This window comes from Grus americana, chromosome 2 (genome assembly GCF_028858705.1).
Source record: "Grus americana isolate bGruAme1 chromosome 2, bGruAme1.mat, whole genome shotgun sequence".
Lineage (NCBI taxonomy): Eukaryota > Metazoa > Chordata > Aves > Gruiformes > Gruidae > Grus > Grus americana.
The window spans coordinates 70,882,112-70,892,579 of record NC_072853.1 but is presented as its reverse complement, the minus strand read 5'-3'; the positions used below and the strand labels follow the sequence as shown (position 1 = coordinate 70,892,579).

General features: G+C 40.2%; 1 protein-coding gene across 1 annotated transcript; it reads right to left on the bottom strand.

The window, feature by feature from the left end:
- Positions 1–297: 297 nt before the first annotated feature.
- On the bottom strand, positions 298–10,389 carry CHMP5 (charged multivesicular body protein 5). Its single transcript, XM_054814532.1, has 8 exons — positions 10,217–10,389; positions 5,015–5,119; positions 4,635–4,681; positions 3,202–3,295; positions 3,050–3,121; positions 1,870–1,978; positions 1,376–1,488; positions 298–899 (listed from the first exon to the last, which is right to left on the bottom strand). Exons 1-8 carry the CDS (start codon positions 10,283–10,285, stop codon positions 849–851), a joined length of 660 nt encoding a protein of 219 aa, XP_054670507.1. The 5' UTR covers positions 10,286–10,389; the 3' UTR covers positions 298–848.
- Between the last annotated feature and the right edge of the window lie 79 nt (positions 10,390–10,468).

Genomic DNA, 10,468 nt, shown 5'->3' with positions numbered 1-10,468 from the left:
TGCTCTACGGTACCGGAGCCCAGCCGCGGCGGCTGCGAATTAAAGCCAACGGTTCTTCCTTTGATTGCCGTTTTTCCTATTGGCTTTCATTGCTGCTCCAAGTAACTCCTGACAGGAGGAAAGACGCGGCCAAAGCCTGCTCTGAACGCGACACCGCACCAGCTAGCGCCAGCTGCTTTTGGGATCAGAACCAGACTTCATCTCTGGCAGAGACTGTGCTCAAGCAGCACACGACGCTGATAAGAACAGGGGACAGGTTAAGACCAAATTAATTACCAGAAACACCACACAAAAGGATCAGCTAATCTACATGATTTTATGTCTCCATAGAATACATAAAGTTAACGATAACCCTAATTTATTACAGCTTCAGGAAGATTACAATAGCATAAAAGTCTCAAGACTGCAGTAGTTGAAAAATTGCTTTCAATTCTTTTATCAAATAAGCATAGCAATAGGGGAGCTATTTTACAGAGAGTAAGCAGCAACATACAGTCTTAGTTTCAAGAAAGAGAAACATAATACAAAGTCAAAAATAAGCCTCAGCTATCAACAGCCACCACTAGTCTTTACGTATTACTTTGTCCATAAGACACAGAAATCAAAACCTATTAGACTGACTGCTTCCACTGAAGGGAATTGTGCCGAATTTTCCATTAATAGAAAAGTCAGTAGTAGAACAACTTTCTTCAAAGAAAGAACACCACCAGCCATTCATATTGCATTCTAGGATGTAGTGATATTAAGGTTACACTGGAAGAACAAGTTCTCCAGGATTTAAAAAAAAAATTTTTCTTAGTTTGATTTGTAAAGTATAGTTCATTGTATCCGTTGTGCTTTTGAAACATTTAGGTTGCAGGGATCTTTGGCAATCCAAATTCATCCACCAATACACCATCCTGTAAGAAAGAAGCAACAAGTTAGCAACTCTCCACCAACCAGAACATTTCACAGAAGTTTCCTTACAATTTCTGTAAAGTGATATATCTGTAATTGTCACTCTGTGACAGCTGGGATCAAAATAAGAACATCAGTGTTCTTCCCCTCTATGAGGCCCCAAAAGTAGGCATTCAGAAGACTTTCTTATGTTTTTAAGAATAACTATACTAGGAGCTATAATGGTACACTTGAATTCTACTTGCAGTCTGACAATGTTAGATACAAGTTAGAAAATGCCATTTTAGGTCTTTAAAATGTAACAAAGAGCATTCAGTACACTGTATTCTCTCATATATAGCATCCAAAATACATACAACATTAAGCACACTTTTTTGTTCAAAGTATTGATTCCAAATATCAAGCAACCAACACAAATGTGAGTAATCCAAACCAAAGAAAATACACCTATTTTGCTTTTAAAGAGGAAAGGACTCACTTTGTTTTTCGTGTCAGTAGGAGTGACCTCTGGGATTGCTGGAGCATTTGCGGCTTCATCTAAGTAGGAATTGTCTTCATCAGCTAAAAGCTCATCACCTAGTGCATCCAGTTCTGAAATTATGTTGGTTGAAAAATTATACAAGGAATTCCTTTTGCAAAAGTAAAGTTGATTTTACAGAGAAACAGGATTCATACTGAATGCTTACATTCATACTCATTTAGCATTACTTAGTCATCAGTCAGGAATACACACACACACAAAATAGAGAGAACCATCTTTCCTTCACTGTAGCATTCTATTAGTGTATCTCTCACATTTGTCTCATGCTCTTGTTACAACTCAAAGGAAATGAAGCTTTTACGTTTAAAAAAGTGAATAATTTTTTTTTAAACACACTTAAAGTATTTGACTAATGAAATTAAAAATCACTGTATGACTGCATGATGATTTTTACATTCAGTAATGTAAAAATCATCCTCCACCTTCCTAACCTGCTTCCAAGTCATCTTCATCAATCTCTGGTGTTCCATAGCTACGACTCAGTGCTTCCTGGACTTCATTGGCTTCTTCCATCATATCTTCTAACTGATCTTGTATGTCCTGGAGCAAGAAACAATTTTCACTGGTCCATATTTAATAGTTTCAGTTAAATTTACCAGAGCTTAATCAAGTTTACTAAATCCAACATACAAGGCACTCAGATTTTTTTAATGCATAAATGATTTTTTGAAGCAGCATTAATACAAGTCGAGACACGTGCATTCAGTAGTATAGTGTGGCCTTAACTCCTATTAAAATTATAATAAATGTATGAGGTAGAAAAAGAGGAACCTTGAAACAACACCTCTGCAGAACTCTCTTGTTTTTAACTATTCTTCAGGGTAAATTGAAAGCCTCTAATAAATTACCTACAGTTCAGCATTATCTTGAAAAGTAGGAGAGCAGGAAATTTAGAGCAATTAAATCTACTGTCTGCAGAATAAGCACTGGCTTGAGTTGAGCCACAGCAAAATTTAGAAGATACTTTAGCATGCCTATTGGCACTGTACTTGGGTACAGGTAAGGAGACAATACTTGCCTAAAGGTTTACAATGCAGGCCATATATAAAAACAGCATAGGAAAGAGAACTTAAAGGAATTCAGCACTGCCATTTGATAAGCATTTATGTGCAGCATACTTTAAATTATATTTAAAGATCTTATGTTTTTAAACTGCATTTTCTGAAGATGGGGCCTCTTGAAATTGTTTGTTTGGGGCTTTTTTGGTTTCATGGGGTTGTTTGTTGGGTTTTTTTTCCTTCGATCTGGCACTACTATGAACTAGGGAAGCAAAGGACCAATCTGCATGTAAGAGTAGCAACAGGGGAAAAGGATGACAAAAAAGCCATAGCAGAACTTTCACCAACATTTATGCTGAAGGGCTGAGGAAAGGAAGGGAGAGATTGAAGATTATCCCAGCAAGGAAACAAAAATCATCAGAAGGCAGCCAACAACCAATTGTGCAATACCAGAGAAATCAGGAAGGAATTATGATGGTGGTCCTCCCCATAAAAATGGAGGCAAACTCATGTGAACTAGAACCGTCAGCTAACTTTTAAGTTACATAGTCCACTCATCACTATTTCACTACATTGTTTCTGTTCTTAAATAATTTAAACAATAGAAGCTCACCTCAATTTGATCAATTTTGACTTGCTTGTAAGCTTTCTTCATTTCTTTCACCCCCAGTTTCATTGCATCAACCTAGAATAGAGTCAAACAACACGCTTGTATCTGATGTAGCATACACAAATTAAACAAATGTGAGATTAATATACTGGTACCGTTGTCTTTGTATCCTTCAGTGCCTGAATAGTGTAATTAGCTTGTTCCATATTAAAAGACTGCTGTGATAGATTATCCCGCTGCTGTTCATACCTGTTAAAAACAATGCAAATAATGGCTTTAACACACCACTATTTATTGCCACCAAAAAAAAAAAATCTTAATTTTTTTAAAAAATAGAGGGGAAAAAACCCCACCCAAAACAGTAGCAGTAGTCTGAAGATAGGAACAGATTTATTTTTTTTAATTTCTTATGAACAATCACATCAGAATAAAAAGCTTCATAAAAATCTGGCCATTATGGATTTCTATGCATTAAAGTTGACAAAACTACTCCTGAACTAAGCTTCTGTTTTAACTGACAGCAATACCATATTTGTATAGGTAAAGATATAGCAAAGGTTTTTATCACCATAAGCTAGAGATGCATGCCATTGCTTACAAACACTGTAAGCAGAATGCAAGAGATACAGGTTATCCAAACCACAATGGCTCCGCGCTGGAGCTTTGCAGAGCAGGGAGAGAAGGTGACAGAGTAGAAAAAGGAAACTTATAGCTAACCAAAAAGAAAAAGACGACTTTAAAAATCAAGAAATCGTCCTTCTCAAAGCTAAACATGTATCCAATCAAGAATGTAAAATATGTCAGGTTGAACATAAAAAACGAAAGCATAAAAATTAACACTAATTCCTTCTTCAAACATCCAAGGCAGGAAGTCTGCAAGACAAGGATGATCCAAACACAAAACAGCTTCTGGACAAGGAATGAATATATGACTGTTTAACAAGATAGAAGAGATGACTGAGGGATACCATGATATAGCTTTGGCTCAGATAGCACCTAAGAGATGTGCAGTTCAGGGACTGCAAGATATTCCGGTGAAGTACCCCTGAACACATGCTGTGTTCTGACATTCTTCCCTTTGTATTTGTTGCTGGCCACTTTTGAAGACAGTACACTAGGCTAGACTGGACCACAGGATCACCTATCATATCCATTCTGGTTTTTTGCATAGATACAATTACCTGCACTACCTGTGTTCAAGTCCTAAAGGGTGCCCACAGAGAACAGGTACACTTCCACTAAACCATAAGATCATCACAAAGTACACAATTTATAGTAACCAATTAATGATATAAAATGAGGCACGTTCTTTCTCAGAAAGTTCAGGAGCCAAGCATAGCTTTAGTGATGAGCAGATTTAGGTCTGCTGTCCCAATCCAAATTTATATACTCACATACAAATAAGGTACAAGCATGCTGATGCACAATTTGTAAGGAGATGCTTCTGAAAGGCTGGCTAGCTTGTTCAGCATTTTAACTTTAAGAATGCTCAAAAGCAAGAGTACTGGAAAGAGAAATGGAAGTGTGCCAACCCCCTTAAAGAAAACAGGATTTCATTAATCCCAAACTGATAAAGGTTTAAACTTACATTCGCTTCTGCTTCAACACCCTCAATGCTTTCTGCTTTACTGTATTCTGAAAGACACAATATTATTACATTAGGAAAATGTAATGACTTTACTCTGGATTATACTGCTTAAATCTAACGCATCACATTTAAGTTCTCCAAAAGATTCCTCGGTTACTAATGCAAAGACTTTAACAGTAGTCACATTCAATGAAAACACTGTTTAAAAATGCATGTCTAAGAGATGCTTCAGAATTAAAATAATCCTGAAGGATCTTACATCCCATCAGCAGGGCAAGAGGCAATTCTAAGAACCTGATGAACTGGCTACATCACCCCACTACAGGACAAGAAGTGTGAGTCACATCCTCTCGTGCTTAAATCCCACAGAAGATTTTTACCTTTGCAGGCCCCTCTCTCATCTTCTTCATTTGATCCTTATACTTCACTAGTTCTGCATCAAGCCTAGCGATTTTCTTGTCAATTGACTCAGCTCTGCTATCCACCTTTAATACATGATGAGAAAAACAAATAAAAAACCATTACGTATTATTCAAGTACCAGACAATAAAAAGAACAGCCTCAGTTTTATTATGCTTCTAACTGAATTGTTTCTTCACTCGCTATGTTTTATAAACTGCTTAAAGTTTGTAGAGAATCCAAAACCAGAATCAAGTGAAACATTTTCTACAAGGAGCACAAGAAACATTCTGAGGTTGCAGGAAGCTCTGCCATTGTAACACATTCTCATCATTTTGAGATGCTTCCTCGCACACACACTCAAGTCACGATCTCTATTCATGAATTTTGGGTAACATACAGTACGAGGGACTAAACTGGAACTGAAAAACATAGGTGTACCACGCCGGCAAATAAAGGAGCAATGCAAAAGGGACAGGAATGTCCCTGGAAGGGACAAGGAGGTTTACTTCTGGTGGGCAGAGAACATTAATCCTCCAGAATGATATCTGAGTTACTGGTTACATTTAAGAAGCCCAGACTTAACCACCATTTTTTCAAAGCTGCCTAATTTCTTTGTCAGAGACACTTTTCCCATCACTTCCTGCAAAGGGAGTCAGGACACAGCAGTTCCACCTGGTAGCTACTCAGAATTCTGACTGTGCTTTCACTCCAAATCCCAGTAGTAGCTGCATAACTCCGTAAGAGAGCTCCAGCAGTCAATCCTAGCAGCCCTGGTACAAAGCCTATCACAGAGCTGTCATTATGGGAATACTTAACCCTACTGCATAAAGAGAGTTAAAGATAATTACGTAACCAAGCATGGGCATAGATCATTCTAACAGTATACACAAATTCATAAAAAAAACAAAGAAAGCTTCCTTAACATGAACCGACTATCACAGCATTTCTCTGGCAACAACAAAATAAAGCTTATTAACTTCCCATTCCAAGGAGCCTCTCTAGGGATTACAATATAATGACATTCCAATCATAGCGTAAGACCAATCAGTGCAAATTTACAATCCTGACTTGCTAACGGTGTGGCTAAACATGTACAATTATACAGATTTTAATTTCGGTGTCTCGATCCTTTTAAATCTCTGCTCTATGACAGCAACATGCATTTGCCAGAGGCATTCCAAGCAGCACATTTGATAGGAACACTCCGCACAAGACATTGAAGTGCTTGGGCACAGCTGGCATTGAAAAAATTGTATTAAGCTTTCTATTATGCCAAGCATTTTACTAATAGCAAGAAAAAGAGATATTTGTGATTTTAAAACTCTCGTAGGTTCAAAGTGTAGCACCTCCTCAAGATCTTCATCAGCTAAATGCATCTTTGAGGTCAGCCTCCTTCACAGGGGAAAAACTGTTATTTGGTTTACTTATATAATGATTCTTTTAGGCAGTACCAGCAGGGAATGGAGACAGACCCTCCTATATCAATTAACTACATAAAAATATCACACACACATTACACAGGACCTCAACTTTTAAAAATGAGAATGGACAGAAGAGGAGAGATAGGATATAAATTATCCAAAAGAAAACTAGACTATGTATTAGGACTGGAAGAGCTGCTTTCTATTATTCACAAATAAGGCATACCAACGTATGTTTCATTGCTGTAGAAGGGCCCCAGTCTAAACAAAAGAAAGTGAAGAAAGTGCTTGTGGTATTCCAAATCCCTATATAAGCAAAATCGCAGCTTATTTCAATTAAAAAAAAAAAAACCTAAACAAAAAACCCCAACATCACATATAAGACTGAATGTTAACATTGTTGTCACAACTATTAGCCTTTCATGCCTATGTTTCCTGCTTACTACTCTGAAAAAACAAATTTGGAGTGTTTTTTCCAAGAAGGAAAAGTAAAAAACAATACCAATGCCACAGTTCTGATGCATCCTTCCTCCTACCAGCCTCATGACAGCTTTAGTCATCTGACTGCTCAGCCAACAAGGATAAAAAAAAAAAATAAATCTGCCACTTAGTGCAAGGTAGAGGCAAGCACGGCAAGAGAGCGAGCAGAAACTGCAAGGGAGAGGGGGAACATACTGATGGGGAGTAAGTGAGGAGATGGGAGGGCATCACACAGCCAGCCAACAAACTTGGTAGCAACCAGCCATGGAAGAAAAGTAGGGAGAAGTGTTTCCTGGGCTTCAGTAAACACTTCAGATTAGTGATCCCACAGAAACAGTTCTTTAAATGCAAAAATCTTGAATTGATTAGATATCTTAAGGTGAGGCTTGTTCTCTTACCCCAGAAAAAAAGCACATTGTGTGCTGATCTTACTGGGTTCAGTCATACTACTTCTGAATACACAGGAAAGAACATCCAAAACATTGGCATAATTAGTGCCTGAGAGTTGTCTACATCTTTAACAAATGGTAACTATGAACGTTAATCATAGCTCGCCAAATACAGTCATTCCTAACTGCCATTTCATGGCTAATTACCATTACAGTAACATGGTAAGAGATTTTACAGAGCAATTTCACTCTTTCAAAAGGTACAATGAAATGTGTCTAAGACTGAAAACAACACAGAAGTGGTATTACTCGAGTCTCCACACTTGAATTTAACACGCTAAAGAAACAGTGCAAGTTTTTTTTAATATCTCACACAACTCGAATAATAATTTACATGCAATTTAAGAAAAAAATATCTAACAATATCTCTAATCACTTAACAGGACCCTCACTATTGTGAAAATGACCTGAAAACACAGCAAGTCTTTCACAGATCAGATAGGTTATTTCATGTAATTTGGCACATAAACTTGGAACTTGTAAAAGGAAGTATGTTTCTCAATGCAATTACCAGTATACAGAACTGTTGTAAATTTTTAGTTGCATCCACAGAAAGACATCAAAGCGGGGCAAAAAGCTGACATGGAGCCCAGTAACAATAACAGCGGTTTATAGACTTCCTCACACCAAAAAGCTATGCTTGGAGTCAGCCCTTCGTCTCTCAACAGCTGACCAACACAGGCTCTTGCTTTCTTATCTTAAAAACCACCCTGTAACTCATCATTGGTTGCCAAGTCACCACATATGTAAAATAAACCCAAAACCTTGCTTTTCAGTTAACCTGCCGTCTTATTTAGCCACATTTTCAGAGAACGTAATTACAAACAACTAGAAGAGGATCAAAACTGCATGTAGCTCCTGGTACGTGATGGTGATAATCACCTTTTTGGGAAAAAATCCTAAATTCCTGGTGTTGCCAGTCAAAGCAGCTGTTTAAATTACACTTCTATGCACCCCAAAAATCCACTGGGATTGAATGAGGTCCTAGTGGAAAACAGCCTGCTGGCATATCTAAATCTGGCCAGTTTTGTTATGATTTGTCTCAACATTAGAAAATGCACATTAACTTGGAACTGTCAAAATCAGCCCTTAAAAACCTAACTGGCTAATACAGAGTTCATTGCTGTGAGGAAAAGATATCCTGTTCTACTTATAGCAGTGAAATGACAAATGTAAGTATTAATAACAGTATCTCAGATGGGTTTTGGAGTTCTAGCCATCCGCTGAAGCATTTACTGGTAACAATGGGAAAGCTAATCCTGATTTTTGAGCACATGCTGTATTTACTGTTCAAACTAAACATACTTGGAGCTATGTTTGGTCTTAATAACACTTAAAAGCAATATAGATTCTTCACCGTTAAAGTAACATACTGAGAAAAATGCTAACTATGACCACTTGTCTCCCCACCCCAAGCACTGGCACATGCAACAAACTTAAGTGCATGGGTTTTTGTAGGTAGCACTGACAAATATTAGGAATTTAACTTAGAGACTCTCTTTACTGGGTAGCAAAATAATTCTTCTGGGAGGAAAATTGTGATTATCCACAGAAACATTTTGCTGTCAGGTTCCAGGGACAATGCTTAGTTAGCTTTAGTTAACCTCTATTTATACCACAACCATTACTGACCTATCACTGGACTTTGTTAACCACTGAAATACTCAAGCTGCCTATGTTCTTTTTTTCACCTTTTAAAATTACTTTACAACAGAAGGAGCTGTAAAAATATACCACAGTTTTCTTCACAAACTTAAAAGCCAAAAAAACTAACTATGAAATGACAAGATTAGCCTTCTTAAAACTTTCCCTTAAGCTTCCTTTCAGACAGGCCAACCTTACAGCAGCTGTGAAGCATTCTATCACATATTTCCTCGGCATTTCTTACTCAGTCTGGGATTGCTTAACTGTCCATCCGCATACATCTTCACCATCGACCCTACAGCAAGTTCATCTGTAGCAGATGGAACAATCTTCATCAGAAGGTGGGATTTGCCCTCCCACCTCTGTACTGGTTCCCTTGCTCCTCTCCCTGCCTTCCCACAGGTCCTAGTGCCATCAGAGCAGTGAAGTCCTCAGACAGAAATACTGAAAATATCCACGAGGACATAAGAAGAGCCAGCTCTTACATGCACACTGTGTGCATCCATTTATAGAATGCGCTCCTATGCACAGGAAACAAATATAAGCACAGGTGTATATACATACAAATGTATGCAACAGTGTACATGTATGTTAATGCACAGGTGCACACTAAAATGCATGTTCGTATATACACAAACACATGGTGCCAAAGCATAGGCACGTAGCTATGTACATTCAAGTGCATGTGTATGTATATGCACGCACACAGGCAGACACTGTGCCCACACACAGCTGTGTATCCACACGCAGAGGCACACCTATGCAGAGGTGCACACCGCCGTGCACGTACATCCACACGCACACTCAGAGGCTGTACCTCCAAACCAGCCCACGCCCACACCCTCTCGTGCCTCCAGGTCGGTGCGGGCACCCGCACACTTCCGCGTACGGGCAGGGACGTAGTAACTCACGTAGGAAGCCCTACACCCACACCTATACGACCGGAGGCACGGCCCGCAGGCGCTCCAGGCGCGCCCTCAGCCCCGGGCCCAGGCCCCTGGGCCAGCCGGGGGCAGAAGGCCTCGCCCGGCCGGGCGCTCCCCACAGTCCGGACTGGCTGGGACACCGCCGCTCCCCTGTCCCTCCCGCGGGGCCGGCCGGGCCGGGCAGCGCACTGGCCGGCCCCAGCCCTTCGCGGGGATCGTGGGCCCGGGTGCGGGCAAGGCCCCCCGGGGAGGGCACTCACCGTCCCGATGCAGTCGGTGAGGCTGGGGGGAGGCGCCTTCGGCTTCGCTTTACCGAAGAAGCGGTTCATGGCGGCGGCGGCGCCTGTCTCGCTCCCGGTCCCCGCAACGGCAGCAGCGGCGATCCCTGCCGACCCGGAAGCCCACCGCTGACCGCCCCCAAGGCGGGGCCGCAGCAAAGGCGGAAGCGCTTGTACGACACGCCCCCGCACTTCCGCCCTCCCCTCCAGGACGGAGGGCTGTGAGCGGCCACC

Excerpts from the sequence above, each read along its gene's own strand:
- CHMP5 (XM_054814532.1), bottom strand. The coding sequence starts at position 10,285 with ATGAACCGCTTCTTCGGTAAAGCGAAGCCGAAGGCGCCTCCCCCCAGC. Across the intron at positions 3,296-4,634 it reads GTGTTGAAGCAGAAGCGAAT|GTATGAACAGCAGCGGGATA; the intron begins GTAAGTTTAAAC and ends TGTTTTTAACAG. Across the intron at positions 900-1,375 it reads CTACTGACACGAAAAACAAA|GATGGTGTATTGGTGGATGA; the intron begins GTGAGTCCTTTC and ends TCTTTCTTACAG.